The sequence below is a fragment of the Streptopelia decaocto genome (genome assembly GCF_964273445.1).
Source record: "Streptopelia decaocto genome assembly, chromosome: 4".
Classification (NCBI taxonomy): domain Eukaryota; kingdom Metazoa; phylum Chordata; class Aves; order Columbiformes; family Columbidae; genus Streptopelia; species Streptopelia decaocto.
The window spans coordinates 75,134,692-75,150,593 of record NC_138658.1 but is presented as its reverse complement, the minus strand read 5'-3'; the positions used below and the strand labels follow the sequence as shown (position 1 = coordinate 75,150,593).

At 50.5% G+C, this 15,902-nt stretch overlaps 1 protein-coding gene across 7 annotated transcripts in view; it reads right to left on the bottom strand.

Annotated features, from left to right (window-relative positions):
- Positions 1 to 523: 523 nt before the first annotated feature.
- RNF24 (ring finger protein 24) overlaps positions 524 to 15,902 on the bottom strand; it is a 29,915-nt gene continuing 14,536 nt past the window's right edge. For 6 of the 7 annotated variants that reach the window (XM_082050231.1, XM_082050228.1, XM_082050225.1 and 3 more), the window contains 5 exons: positions 13,826 to 13,975; positions 6,311 to 6,353; positions 5,354 to 5,395; positions 2,601 to 2,680; positions 524 to 1,675 (listed from right to left, as the gene is read on the bottom strand). In XM_082050231.1, the coding sequence (XP_081906357.1) occupies positions 1,537 to 1,675; positions 2,601 to 2,680; positions 5,354 to 5,395; positions 6,311 to 6,353; positions 13,826 to 13,968 (447 nt within the window). In that variant the 5' untranslated portion in view covers positions 13,969 to 13,975 and the 3' untranslated portion in view covers positions 524 to 1,536. Of the gene's footprint in view, positions 1,676 to 2,600; positions 2,681 to 5,353; positions 5,396 to 6,310; positions 6,354 to 13,825; positions 13,976 to 15,504; positions 15,614 to 15,902 lie in introns of those variants that run through there. The other variant, XM_082050227.1, reaches the window with a different exon arrangement.

The window sequence follows — 15,902 nt, the reverse complement described above, 5'->3', positions numbered from 1 at the left end:
GGTGTTTAACGTATGGATGCTGTGGGTTGGGTTGGAGGTGGAAGCGCCGCATCTCTCCGGAGCCGTGGGGTGGAAGCAACAAAAACCATCGTGTTTTGTGCGCTTTGGTGCTAAATCCAGACTGCGCTGGGCCGGACCTTCTGCTGCTCCGTCCCACCGGTGGGACACGACCGTGACCATGACGGATGACGGGGAGGGCAGCAAGAAGGTGGTTCCTTGAGTTGTCTCTTGAAGAACATCTCCAGGTGGGACTTGGGGACACCCAGCACTAGAGGGCAGCAGCCCCCAGCGTTGAGGACACAGGGGACAGGGGGACAGGGCAAGGTGGCAGCTCTGCTTCCTCACCCCACATTCCTACAGCCCCAAATCAGCCCATTTTCCAACCCTCGCCCCATTAAAAAAGAGGCCAGAGTGGCATCAGGGTCCCAGCCCCGCTGGGGACACCCCGGGGTGACACGGGGCTGAGCAACAAGGGACAATCCTCTTGCTCATGGTGTGACCCCCCCGCAAACACACCCCCAACTTCCAAAACCTGCTTTTATTTACATTTCAAGTCAAATCACATGCAAACCGTGTTGTTGTTGTGTTTTTTTTCTCTTTCCTCGTTTTTCCTTAAGAATAGTGTGATTAGCAAAAAAGACGCATTATTAGGATTTTAAAATAGCAATTAAATATACAAAAATATAGCTTACAAAAAAAATAAACCAACCAAATGAAAAAAAAGAAGAAGAAAAAAAAACAGCGAATGTTTTAAAAAATATTCTGCTGCAGAATTCGTAGTGTATAAACACGTCTATGAGGCTCCACGCTCCATAAACAGTCTCGGGAGTCGCAGGGTATTTACAGGATGGGGGGACGACACCCGGATCGTGCCCGTCGGGGGCACCGATGGCCCCGCTGAGGTAGCCCATGGGGGCAGCCACCCCTGGGGAGGGTTTGGGGTAACCAAAGCCCCGGGGACCCCACACCACGGTCACCGTGATGTCCTCTGGGGGGTGACAGCGGCTTCCCCCGCCTCGGTGAGCCCTTTTGGAGGAGCAGTGGATGCCAACGGGGCACCCCATTCTCCAGGTGGGGGTTGTGAAAAGGTAAAGCCATTAAAATAATGGCAAAGAGAAAGAGCTGTGATGTTCCAGGTCCCACCCCCCCGCATTTTGGGCAGCGATTTGTGACAGTGGGGCAGCGGGGCTGGGGAGCGTACCGGGCGTTCAGGGGGATGTCGCGGTGTCACAGGAGGTGGCGGGTGCTGCCGGGTGGCTCCTTCGTGCCCCACGCTGCGTCCTGGCCGAGGATGCGCTGCAAGAAGGACGTCGCGTTGTCACCGAGTCCCCTCCAACCCCCGAGCCCCCGCACCCTGGTGCAGCTCCGCAGGGGCAGGTTTTTGGGGCGCGTGGCTCTTTTGCTTCAACCAGCGGGGATGTGTCCCCCCCTTAAAGTGCTGTGTCCTCGCCCGTCCCCCCGTGCTGGTGCCGTAGTGCTTTGGTTGTCCCCGAGTCCCCGGGGCGGGTGGCGGGGCAGTCCGGGGGGGCGGTTGAGCTATACGATGTTTTCGGCACCGGGAAGGGGGCCCTGGGGGGGCCCGGGGTCCTGCTTGCTGTGCAGCTGTGCCAGCTGCAGCACTGGCATGTTGCAGAGGGGACAGACTTTCCGCACCTCCAGCCACTTGATGAGGCACCTGGGGGGGCAAAAACAGACACGGGGGGGGGTCATTGCAGTGATGCTGCAAGAAAAATAACCCTGGTTTGGTTTCCTGGACACCCCGTGGGGGATAAACCCCCCCATAGGGACCATCTGCAAGCTCTGAGCCCTTGTCACCCTCCCTGGAGCGCTGATGCTGTGGAATTTTTAATTCTCCATTTAGGTGCCTTTACATTTTAAGACTTTTTTTTGGTGGGTGTGTATATATAGACAGATTTTTGTGTACATATATATATATTTTATAAATAAATAAATATATATATAAGATATATTTATAAAACAGATAAATAAATGTCTACACATACACCAAAACATATAAAACACATACACAAAAAAGGTGTAGATGAATATACGCATTTTATAAATACATAACCTACAAAAAAATATATATATACATGATATATGTGTATATATCATGCATATTAAAGTGTTCTACATTTCTATAAAATATATACAAATAAAATGTATATAAATACATTTTCCAAGGGCAACTTATGCATCGCCGCAGGACGACCTGCGAGTCAAACCGCGTCTCCCAAAGCGTCGCTCAAACATCGACATTGAACATCAACAGCACTGGGGCTGTGAGCGCTTCCCTGGGGAGCCTGATCCAGCGGTTCTACGTATTTTATAAAGATATATCAATAATATAGATGTAGATATATCGCTATACACACACGCAAATGTACAGATGAATTTTGGACTATATAAATCTATATATCTCGAAATGAAGGTGGTTTTGCCAAGGTCATGGCAGGACCTTTGCTGCTCAAATTCACTCAATAAAGGGGATTTTGCTGCAATTCCCTGGAACTGGGGTGGACGGGAACCCCAGCGAGGTGCAGCGGAACCCACAGACCCCCCACTCGGGACAGGATGGGGTCCCCTGTCCCCAAACTCACTTTCTGTGGAAGGCATGTTTGCAAGGACAGATCCCCAGCTCGTCCTTGGGCTTGAACTCCTCCAAGCACACGGCGCAGATCTGAAAGACAACGGAGAAGGCGGTCAGCAAAAATCAAACCAAACCAAACCAAACCTTCCCCAAAGTCATGATTTGGGCCAGCTGCCAGCTTCTCCCCGGCGCTCGCCTCCCCCCCGCCTTTGGTTGGGGGAAAAAAAGGCCAATTTGGCTTCTTATGCAGGTGAGGACACGCTGGCGGTGGGGACAGCAAACTCTTTTGCTATAAACCCTGTTTTCACAGTTACAGAATCGTTTTGGTTGGAAAAGACCCTCAAGATCATTGAGTCCAACCATTTCCCCACCCCCGGCACTGCCCCATGTCCTAAGAGCCTCATGTCCGTCTGTCCAACCCTCCAGGGATGGTGACTCCAGCACTGCCCTGGGCAGCCTGTTCCAATGCCCCACAGCCCTTGCGGGAAGAAATTGGTCCCCACATCCAACCTCAACCTCCCCTGGCGCAACTTGAGGCCGTTTCCTCTGCTCCTGGCGCTTGTTCCTGGGGAGCAGAGCCCGACCCCCCCTGGCTCCAAGCTCCTTTCAGGCAGTTTTAGAAGTTCCAACCAAGAAGCTGCTTTTTTTTCAGCCCCCACCCCGTGCTGCAGAAGAAACATTTGGGAGGTTTCTGCATCCCAGAGGGGTGAAATCCCCACTAAATCCTTCCCAGACATTGCCAAACATGCTCTTCTCCCCTCAGGCAAGAGATCCAGCCAAAATCTCCTTCCCCCACATTTTTCCTGACCCGTTTTGGATATTCCCAAGGGATTTGGGCTATTCCTGGCTGTTTTTTTCCCTGACCCCCCCAGCCTGGGAGTCTCTGACAGTCCGTCGATTCTTTCTGGCCACCCAAAGCTCATCAGAGACTTCTTGATTGAGCTGGCGGAGCCGCTGGTGTCAGCCCCCATGGAACACACACATCTGGAGCGCCGGGAAAGCCAGGGAGAGCAAAATCCAACCCAAAATCACGAGGCTGCAGAGCTCAGCGGGGACTTTCCCCGCAAGCCCTGGCAGCCGCCCCGGGATGTTGCAAAATCCCCCCATCGTGCTTACTGTAAATATCAAAGTCTAAATGTCCAAAAAGGGATGTTTTGGAGGGAGATGGAGCAAAACCCTTCCAGCTTTTCCCAGATTTCAGGGAAGAGCTCGAGCTGCTCTGTCCCTGTATGGCTGGAGAGTCAGGAACAGCGGTGAAGGAGGGTTATGAGGGTTATCGCTGCTGTTCCCAGCTCCGGCAAACTCCCAAATCCTCCCTGCAATGAGCTTCTCACCCTGGGAAGTGCTTTTAAATCAGTGTGTCTGCAAAAAATCCCACCGTGAGTTAATTTAATGTGAGCAGATCAGAAATAGGGACCTCCCTCCATCACCCTCCTGCCCTTTGGATGAAGCCTGTTGGCTGCAGAGGGTGAAACGTGGGATGGGTTCTTGTTCTGCTTGGGAATTAAAAAATAGATAGCAGCCTATAAACAAATGGAGCTGGTATTTAATAGAGGAGTGGACTTGGGATGCGGGTGGGCATTTTTTTGTCATTAGGGGAAATAAATCCATCAGAAATCAACTTTGGTGGAAAAAAATGGGGCTGGAAATAGGGACACGGCCCCAAAACAGCCTGGAAACCTGCGGGGAACAGCTAATGGGTTTGAAAGGGCAAGGGGCAGGTAGGCAGAGTGGATCAGGGTAACGTCGTTAATCTGAGGCACCTTTCTGCCTCCTCTTAACTCGTTAATACAGAGGGACCCAGTGAGGAGCCGCTTCTGCGCCCGCATTGCAGGGATGGAATGGGCACTGGTGTAATTCCCCCTGAAAATGTACATTGGTTGTCATGGGCGCTTTGAGTTACCTCTGCAACGGACTCTGCCCTCCTCCTGCATCTGAGAAGAAACCCCAATGGTTTTGGGGTTGGAAAAAGGGGTTTTAATTCATAATATGTCCAAGCAGACTCCCCTTTGCCTGCCTCTTCCTACCAGCTCTTTGCAAAACTGCAAACGGGGAGCGTGAGGAGCAAGAGGCTGGGGAGAGAGTTTAGTTTTGATTTCTATCAAATCCCAGCAGGGTTTAGTCTGTCCGAGCACCGTGGCTGGTAGAGACGTGCTGGATATTGTCACAATCTGACGGTGACAACGCTGAGCGGGGCTGGAGGGGACGTCACCCTCAAGGGACAGTTTAGACACAGCGTCTGCCTCCTCTTGTCGCCACCGCTTTTGATCGTAGTGATAATAATAATGTAGTAAATAATAAAAATAATAATGTGGAAAATAATAATGATGATGGTGATGCAGTAAATAAAAAGAATGCAACAAATAAAAAGAATGCAATATATAATGATGATGCAATATATAACAATAATACAGTAAAAACAAAGGGGGACCAAGGGGGAGGAGGGAGATGGTTTAATCCAGACCCATTTTGCAGATGTGCTTTTACCAGCTGCGTTAACGAGCAATTAAGACTTTCTGAAAGAGAAAAGCAGCATTGGGGAGCGATGGAGGTGCCGGTGCAGCCATTAACCTGCCCCTGCCATGTTCTCTGTAAGAGGGTAGGAGGCTGCGGAGCAAAACCCGCTGCTCATGGTGTATTTTGCTCCTGAAGGAGTTAAATTTGAGTTTTCGCACCCTCCTACCTGTGCTGGCCTTGGCCTGTCCCCTCCCCAGCTGGAGGAGGAGGAGGGTGAGGGGGTTTTGGACCACGCTACGTACTCACCTCGTGTAGGTTCAGCTCTTTCACCTTCTCCTTGAGTATAACCTGTAAAACAAAGCGCCAGGGTCAGGACACACTTTGTTCCATCAGCGTCCACCGCAAAAATCTCCAGGAAGAAAAGACCCCTTTTAGCGTCCCAGTAGAACTGGAAACTCCCGGTAAACTCAGCACAGCATCAGGTCTTCACCTCCGTGCAGGAACCGGAGGAAGGCAGGGCTGGCACTGCTATAATCACTAACACATGGACCAAATCCAAGAGGTTTCTTCCCAAATGACTCCCACACTCTGCGACAAGCTCCTTCGTGGATGTCTGCCACTTGATTTTCACTCCACCCAGGCCAAACACCCGCAGAGAGCTATAAATCCAGGATGACCACGTGCTACCAGATCCTATCAGCCCGACTCCACCCAGATTCCTGCTCCAACGACACATCCAGAGGCAGAAAAAATTACACGAGGACGTTGAAGCAGCAACCTGACACCGACCTCTTGGCTGTGTTTGTTTTAATGTGAGCGCTGGGTTGGCCAAGGGGACGTGGAGGTTGAGAGGTCCCTACGAGAGCCCCGTGGCTGCGGGTGGCCCGGAGCATTTGGGTCTAAGCTGGGGAGCAGATTGGGACCCCACAAAACATCGTTTGATTGATGGAGATACGACCACATTCCTGCTCCCCAGTGGGGAGATCAGGGGAGGGTTTGGAGAGGTTGCCCAGATGTCCCCATTGCTCAGGGACCTCGTCACAAAATGCAGAATACTGCAGATTAACGGGGCCCAACTGGCAGAAGAAGAATAAACCAGCAAGGACACAGGTTCGCCAGGGCATTGAAACTTCTCTTTGAAGACCAAAAGCCTCCCAAGGAGAAGAACAGTGTGAGGAAACCTGCAGGAGTGACTGCTCCGACGTGGCTTTAGAGATAAGATGAAGGGGAGAAGACGACAACTTCCTGGGTATCGTATCTCACCTGTTTGTAGGCATAAAGCTCTTTGTGCGCTTGATGTCTGAGCCTGCAATCGAAACAAGGGAGAAACGTGAAGATCAGCAAAAAAATCAGGGTAATACTCAAATACATCATTTGCCTCCTTACCAGAATAAATATGATTTTTTTTTCAATATTTCATTTCAGAAAGAAGAATTGCCACGCAAAATGATGCATTTAAGCAGCAGCCAGTATCCGTTGAGGCTGGGGAGGTAACATCTCCATCCAGATACACACAACATCCTCCCATTCTCCTCTTTTGACGTCCCTCATTTTCCACACAGACATCCCCTGCGCCATCACACCAACAAAAGCTGTGGAGTAAATCAGGTGCTGCCACAAATACCTCCAGTTTCCACCCGTTTTCAGCCTGCACACAACACCTTTTCTCCAAGTGATGGGTATTCAGCCCTGGGCAGAGCTCCGCTCCTGCTCAAGCAGGGACAAGGACAGAGATCTCCCCCCTCAGCTTTCCCAGCAAAGTCCCCATCACTTGGGCAATGTTGGGTTCCTCAAACACGGCTTTATTTTCAGTTATAATATCAATTGTGCTGCTTTAGCCTCCCAAACAATCAGTAAGAAACATTTAACAAGAGGTCATCTGCTGGGCTGAGCAAGCAGAGGATGGTGGTTTATCCAAAGACAACACTGGAGCAGAAAGCTTTGGATGAGAAGCAGTGGGATGTGTTCCACCTCTCACCCCCGTCACAGGGGGCAATTTAATAACCAGAGATAATTATTCTGGAGAACAGGAGCTGAGGGGAGACCTTCTGATCTCTGACCTGCCTGAAAGGAGCTTGGAGCCAGGGGGGTCGGGCTCTGCTCCCCAGGAACAAGCGCCAGGAGCAGAGGAAACGGCCTCAAGTTGCGCCAGGGGAGGTTGAGGTTGGATGTGGGGACCAATTTCTTCCCCAAAGGGCTGTGGGGCATTGGAACAGGCTGCCCAGGGCAGTGCTGGAGTCACCATCCCTGGAGGGTTGGACAGACAGACATGAGGTTCTCAGGACATGGGGCAGTGCCAGGGGTGGGGGAACGGTTGGACTCGATGATCTTGAGGGTCTCTTCCAACCAAAATGATTCTGTGATTCCACAATTCTATAACAAGCTGCCAACAATCACAGGAGAATGAACCTTTACCTTGGGATTTTGGGGTTTTTTATCAGGAGAGCAGGTGGGCTGTGCTGTGTTCCAGCGTGGGGTGACGAGCCCATGTGACAAAATCATAGAATCATTTCAGTTGGAAAAGCCCCTCAAGATCATCGAGTCCACCCACTAACCAACCCCTGGCACTGCCCCACGTCCCTGAGAACCTCATGTCCGTCTGTCCAACCCTCCAGGGATGGTGACTCCAGCACTGCCCTGGGCAGCCTGTTCCAATGCCCCACAGCCCCTGATCCAGGGCTCTGCCCACCCCAGGAAACGAGATTATAGAGCTGTTTCCCTCCACCTACCTTTCAAACCACCGTGCTCAGCATAATTTGGGGCTTTTTGGGTGTCTCTTTTTGTCCCCACAAGCATCCAGCCTTGAAGAAAATCAAGGGATGGTGACAGAGGGGATGAATCTATTCCAAAAGTGCCAGCAGGAATTTGAGATCAGGAGCAAAGAGCCCGTCCTGTCCCTCTGCAGCCTCCTCTCTCCTGGGGACCCAGCAGAACAGCAAAAACAAAACCACATCACATCCCTCCTGAGCTTTCAGTTCAAACTCTTATTAACAAAGGATCTTTCCACAGCACAAGAAGCAGCAGCGCATTTTCCACAGCCCGGCAGAGCGCTTTGCAGGCATTGGCTGGCCGGAGAAGCCAATTATGCTTCTAAAATAAATAAGTTTTTTCTTAAAAGAAAATAATATTGCGTCTCATTACAAGATACAACATTTAGTGAAGCGCTCTGAAAACTCAAGAGGGAAGTCATCAAGGCCAACGAGTTGGCCAAGGACTTTAACATGATGTCAGTGTGCGTCTGCTGAGCAGCCGTAAAAATATTTTCCCCATCCAGGCTCGGGTGTGATTTCAGATGGGAAAACCCCCTTGCCTGTATGTCCGAAAATATTCTGGGGGTTGTTTCAAACCCCGGCTGTTCCGTGCTGAGCTCTCGGAGGCTTTCTGGCCCTGCAAGGCTGCAGTGGGAGAGTTATACAAACAAGATGTAAAAATATATATATACCTGTTGTTTTTTGCGCAAAAACAATCCTCCCCCAAAATATCGTGGACCTTAAGAGTCGAGGAATGGGTAAAAATGCATGTTAATGTTGCAAAAAGAGCTGAGAGATGGAGTAAATCAGCTCCTGAGCCTTGAATTCAGTGGGGACTCACCTTCCCCCCTCTAGCGATGCTGCCCAGCAGGGATCCCGCCTGCAGAGCTGCAGATAAAACTGCAGCAGGCAGGAGGGAGAAGGTTGGGGTCGCATCCCTGCACCACCGACCCGAGCAGAAACACGAGCAGAAGATGGAGGAACAATAGAGAAAACAGGATGAAACCAGCCCGACCCGCAGGGATCCCCGGCGGCTGGGAAACGGTTATGAAATACAGATGGGGAAATGCAAGATGAGCGGCTGGAGACGACGTGCGAGGGGAAAAACCCTCCCAGCATCTGTCTAACGGCTGCTGCAACAAACCAAAGATAAACCCACCGGAGGGAAAGTGGCCTGTAGAACAAGCCCAAGCATCTGTGGTGGCAACTGGACCGGTGATGGGGAAGAAGCGGCCACATGGCCATGGGTCCCAGCAGCTCTGTGTTATCAGACCGTGGATGCCACAGACTGGTGCTGAGCTTTTGCTAAAAAAAGCACCAGCCCTAAAGGTTAGAATCATAGAATCATTTTGGTTGGAAAAGACCTTTAAGATCATCAAGTCCAACCCCTAGCACTGCCCCATGTCCTGAGAACCTCATGTCCGTCTGTACAACCCTCCAGGGATGGTGACTCCAGCACTGCCCTGGGCAGCCTGTTCCAATGCCCCACAGCCCTTTGGGGAAGAAATTGTTCCCCACATCCAACCTCAACCTCCCCTGGTGCAACTTGAGGCCGTTTCCTCTGCTCCTGGCGCTTGTTCCTGGGGAGCAGAGCCCGACCCCCCTGGCTCCAAGCTCCTTTCAGGCAGTTCAGAGATCAGAAGGTCTCCCCTCAGCTCCTGTTCTCCAGCTGAACCCCCCAGGTCCCTCAGCCGCTCTCATCAGACCTTTCCTAATTCAGATTTTTCCTAATATCCAAGGATTATATTGGAGGGCATGAGCACATCTGGTCCCAAAGCATGCAGGCTCTGTCTGCTCCTCCACACTTTCCTTCCACATGCAGATTCCTGGGCCAGATGGATCCCAGTTGGACCCAGTGTAACGGTCACAATGAGATCTCAGATCCCACCAAGCATTGATCCTCATCGGACTCCAGACTTCATCCATCTCCTGTCAAGAACTATGACTCTCATGTCTCAGCTGGACATGAGGAAGAAATTGTTGTCCCTGAGGGTGGTGAGAGCCTGGCCCAGGTTGGGCAGAGAGGTGGTGGATGAACCATCCCTGGAGACATCCCAGGCCAGGCTGGACGGGGCTCTGAGCAACCTGAGCTGGTGAAGATGTCCCTGCTCATGGCAGGGGGGGCACTGGGGGAGCTGGGAAGGTCTCTTTCAACCCAAACTGTTCTGTGATTCTATGACTCCAGAAGAATTTCTGGTAGATGGGTGATTAGATAAGGGACCACACAACATCTTGAAAGGCAGCACGTGGCTGTAGACCATGCATGTCACCCATCTCTGAATTTTAATAACCACCTCGGACAGATCTTGTCATCTTTTCCTGAGCTTTCCACAGCTCCCAAAGGAAAGGGAGCATCTTCCCTCCCTCGGTGACTGAATCATCTACAGCTAGTGAATGACCTGGGGAATAAAATCCAAAATAAGTGACTTTTCTTCAGGTTTATCACCAAGATCTGTGTATCTGATGCCTTAAGAGTAGAAAGGTCCTGGCGCTGGCTCTTTGCCCCATCACCACATCACTCTTCTGGGCTCCTCGGGTTTTGCAAACCCAACTGCTGTGGTTGATCTTGGCAGGTTAGAACATAGAAGGAAAGAGCTCTATAAAAAGGAGGGTTTTTTAAGGTCTATGTGCCCTGCGCCTGCCGCAGACTCTGAGGCAGCAACGAGCCCCTTGCAAAGCGCCAGGAGAGAGGACATGGCAGCGTTTGCCCAGGGCGAGCATGGAAATCACGGCATCGCTCAGCTCAGCATCCTTCTGACCTGGGTTTTAGGGGACCAAAGGCAATGTGAAGTTATTACCTTCATTATTGGCTACCTGCAAAATTTAATTTCCTTTTTCTCCTCTTTTTTTTTTTAAATTTTTCCAAGCAGACGCACCAGCCGTGAGGGTGGGACCTGAGCTTTATACTGGAGCAGTTTGAAGCAGCAGAAGAGCTTGAGATTCATGGACTGCGCACAGCCAGCGACGATCTTTGCTTGCCTTTTGGCTGAAATTCCTATCAGATTCTGTTTTGAGCCAACTCGATTAAAAACGTCACTTCTTCCTCCCGTCGGAGTGGGTAGCACACTCCATATTGACACAGTTGCGAAGCGCAGCCCACGTGCACATCCTTTATTTAATGCCATCAGCTCTGCGATTCAGGGTAAATACACCAGATATTGGCTTTTTCATGCTCCAGATGCCTCCCCAGCTGGGGACGTGGAGCGGGCCTGCACGGGATGCTCTGAGCTGGAGCTGCTGATGAGAAGCAGGGCCTGGAGGTTGGTGTCATGAGCTCTGCTCCTTATTTGCCAAATAACTGCAGATGTGTGAGTCAGGAGAAGAGGGAGAGGACGGGCTGTGTCACCTCTGAACCTAAACAGGGCCTGGGTAAAGCCATGAGACGCTGTTATGCATAAATAATCCCCATGGGTGCCAGTGGAGCCCCGAAACCCAGACTGGTTGGGGTTGAAGGGACCTCTGGAGATCATCCAGTCCAACCCACCTGCTAACGCAGGGTCACCAGAGCAGATCACACAGGGTCGTGTCCAGGCGGGTTTGAATGTCTCCAGAGAAGGAGTTTCTCTGCGACAACACAGTTTGATCCATGCTGCATCTGCTCGTTAAATTAACACCTCTCGTTTATACAGCCTCCAGATATAATTCTGTATTAAAGCCATGCATCTCATAGAATCATTTTGGTTGGAAAAGTCCCTCAAGATCATCGAGTCCAACCATAACCCACCCCTGGCACTGCCCCATGTCCTGAGAACCTCATCTCCGTCTGTCCAACCCTCCAGGGATGGTGACTCCAGCACTGCCCTGGGCAGCCTGTTCCAATGCCCCACAGCCCTTTGGGGAAGAAATTGGTCCCCAGATCCAACCTCAACCTCCCCTGGCGCAACTTGAGGCCGTTTCCTCTGCTCCTGGCGCTTGTTCCTGGGGAGAAGAGACCAACACTCTCATTGCCAAAGGGGTCAAAAATGTGTGGGGTAATCCAGGAGGCTTTACCAACTGGTTCAGGAGAGGGAAAAATTCAATTTAAATTCAATATCTTAATTTGCATACCAGATTCTCCCGGTACAGGGCTACAGGTATGTGCTTGCTACACAGCAACGCTTCGGTGTTAACCAGCGCCAAAGCGGAGCGACATGGCAAACCCGTCCCAGAGCAAAAGTTTGGGATGTTTTGCACTTGCAGGCACGTGGTCCTATCCCACTGTCCATCTCCAAGGATTTCCAAACCACATGGAAGCTCAAGCTTTTATAACCCACACAAACTGAGATTACACAGCAAACTTGAAGGAGGTGGATGCTCCTGGGGCACAGAGGAACCCTCCACAGCGGGGCTGGAGGATTCTTGTTTGGCTTCATTTTGCCAAGAACAGAGCAGGGGGCGGTGGTTTGAAGAATGATTCACAGAATCTCTATAGAGTTTAGGGATCATTAGATGATCTAATCCAACCTCCCATCTATCACAGGTCATTAAATAGCACTTGGTTACTCTGGGGAACGGGAGCCAAAACGTCTCATCCAGAAAGACGGTCTGTCTTGATTTAAAGACACGAAGACACGGAGGACTTGCCACTTCCCTTGCTGGCTCATTGCAATGATTACTCACCCTCTCTCTTACAACATGCCTCCAATTTCTAAATTTAAAGCTTTTCTGGCTTGATCTTCCAGACATTACTAGTTGTTATTTCTTCTTTGGGGGAGAACACACCCAGCAAGACCCGGTGCCCAGGAAAATACTCTGAAAGTCCAAACACATCTTCATTTTGCAAGCGAGCCATATAGATTCAAGCTCAATCTGGGCAAAACATGTCCTTGAACTTTCTGGACACCACTTGTCTATTTTGTTTTGCTTCCCCTCCCACTGGTGTCCCAGTTAAAATGCAAACACTGGATGCAGACACAATTATCCCAGCACAGACCTTGTTAACATCGAGATACAAATCTCCTGGTCAGGGATGACCCTGTGATCTGCGGGGGTGGAAAGATGTGTTTGCACCTTCAAACAACTTCTTCTTGTGCGTAATTGTCATAAAAATGCAGATCTGGTGCCCAGGCAGCTCAAACCACCCCTGGGTAAGCCTGGCTTTGGGCTCACCTGCAAGTTTAACAAGGCTTTGCTTCATACCGAGTTGAAAACAGGTGGAAATCATCAAATATTTAGAAGGCAGTACTGAAATCTTGTTTCCCTGTTCTACAACCAGCGTCCTGGGTTATCAGCACAACCAGCCCCCATCGCCACCTTGACTGCCAGGCAATTTTTCCCCACCTGCCTCTTGCTTTCCCTCCAGCCAGAAGAGTTTCTCTCAATTAGTGGCCCATAAAATAATTAAAACAAGCTTCAAATCGGAACAACCTTTAACCCCCCCCATCCCACTCCTCATTGTTCAGATTAACAAGTCAACTCTGCATCATTAATCTCTAAACCGCGCTGCTCAATGAGCAATTTGTGTCCAATAACAAACAGAGCAGATATTAAACATTTCTTAAGCACATAGTACACAAGTTACTCATTAAAGGGGGAAATGCTGAAACATTAAGCAGGGAACAGTAACCATAAAACATCCCTTTGCAGTCTTTTTGGGAAACTAACCATGTTTTCACGCCTATTTGAACGTATATAAAAATATATCTCCTGTTTTTAATGGAATTGCCTCACGGGACTGGTAGCTCCACGATGTGTTGGGTACTGACAAAATCACCGAGAGGTTGTGGTTGAAGGGACCTCTGGAGATCATCCAGTCCAACCCACCTGCTAACGCAGGGTCACCAGAGCAGATCACACAGGATTGTGTCCAGGGAGGTTTGAATGTCTCCAGAGAAGGACAAGGGTAGGCACTGGGTTTGTTGGTTCTATTAGGGATGAATGTTGGGCTGAGCAAATTCTTTGGCAAAGAGGGAAAATTAAACCACTTCAAGGGTCACGTCAGGTTGGCGTGAGACGCATTGTGGAAAGACAAGGTGATGGCACCCGTGGTTTGGGATGGAGGGATCGATAATGACTTCAGTCTGAAAGCAGCCAGGGAAAAGTTGCTTACCTGATCAAGTAGCAGCAGAAGAGCAAACTGAGGATGAAGACGAAGATGGCTGTGCCGAAAACCACGATGTATATGTTGAGCGGCAGGTTCTGGAACCCGATGTTCGGCATCCTGAAACTGTAATGCTGGAAGTCTGAGCTCATGGGTAGGCTGTGGAGACAGGGAGGAAACACAGGGACATCAGGCTCCCTTGGCAGCACCACGGCATGTTCAGAGGAGACCACGGGCCCCTCTGATGGCAGACGGGGGGAAGGAGAACACAGCCAGCCCCGCTGCTGTCTCACATCCTTGCCCAAAACTGAGCCCCCAGCTCAGTAACCCTGAAAACAAAGCAGCGTTGGATCGGCTGGGATTTTTCTTCTCCCGCTGTGAGCTTCTTTTCCCCTCTTCCTTACACACATCATCTTTGAAGTTAAACGCTGCATCAGATGGACAGCGGGGATTTGCATCTGGCTGTAGCCGAAGCCCCCCAAACCGCTCATTAATTAGCTCAAAATACTGCAAGTAGCCAGAAAGTCTTAGAGCGAGGCAGGTTTTCCTTCCCCTGTTGTGGTTCCCGAGACTGATTCCTCATTCTGTAGAAATCCCCCCTCCAAAACCACCGTGCACGTGAACCGGCGCGGGTTCAACACGCAGGCGGGATGGGAAGGACGAGGATGTTCCCATGTCACACGGCCGCGCCGACGAGAAATTATAGGGGTCATAAAAGAGACTTGGTTTGTTTTTATCACGTGAGATCTGCACCAGGTGGTTTAAGGGTATTTTTGCAGGTTTCAGGTTAATTCCTCAGTATCACCCGCGCTGCTTCCCCCCAGCAAAACCCCAAAGAACACGCGAGCGGCGGCCAAGAGGAAGACGCAACGATTTTGGCCGTCGATGGACCACGTCTTGGACACGGGACCAAACCCTCCCTCCCCTCAGAGAGACCCAATTAAACCCCGAGCAGCTGCCTGGGATAATGACTTCAGCATATGATTTGAGTTTTATCGCACGGGACACTAATATTTTACACCAGTCCTCACAGAATGCTTTTCAGAAGTCAGGTGGAAGACCAGCCCCATGTCTCTGTATCACCAGAAAACCCCCCTCGCTGCCATAAAGCCATGTTACTACTCAAAACCCTTAAGTGGAAAGCACATATTTATTATCTCTTACTATTAATCCTTTCTATTGCAATCATTCTCTGAGAAATTCACCCTTGAACGATCACAACCATCCCTGGCCAGGCACAAAGTTCACCCACCCCCAGCTTAGAAAAGGAAGTTAAAATATACGCCTTGTTTTCCTTTCTGCCCACGGGAGAGGGCTGGACATGCAATTAAATTTCACAACAAGCAGGGAAACTACCTGAAGCCTGAACTCTTTGTTTCCCAAATAAAATTACCGAGGGATAACAAAACCCTCCCCTGAAGCGGGGAGTTTTCAACGGCACATTAATTGCACGGCTCCAATTTTTGTACGGCGGGATTTGAACCCAAATACGCCGGGGAGCGACGCTGCTAAAATTCAAAAGCGTCTCTGAACATCCCGCTCCTTCTCCAAGCAGCAGCCTCACTCCTGTACCTCCTTTCCGCCTTTTTGCTGAACCTGCTGGGCTCTCCTCCACACCCCCATCATATATATTATTAATAATACATTGCTTGTATATACGTTGCTCGCCAGTTGTTGTGCAGACTCACCCCTCATCCCAGCTGCCTCACCGGCACCAGCAGCATCTCACTCCGGCCGCTTTCGGTTCCCTCGACTCGCTGGAAGTTTCGAGGCAATTTCTGGGAAAGCCTGGATTTGATTAAAGCCTCCAGAGACCAACACGCATGTTCAGAAACTCTCCCGGCCGACGTGGAAATGCTACAAGAGCTCGGGGAGCCGGCGCTCCCCCGCTGCGAGGATGGGATTTTATAACACAGCAGCTCACACTCCTCCACCAACGCTCCCTCCGCTCAGCCGAGCTGGTTTGCTTTGCAAATAAATTCCAAAAAAAAAAAGCCCAAACCAGCCCCTAAACCTTTGTTCCCGGCTCGGCGGCACAGGGTTGGGTTTGGTTTATATCTCTGCTGGGTCAAAGGGATTTTAGATA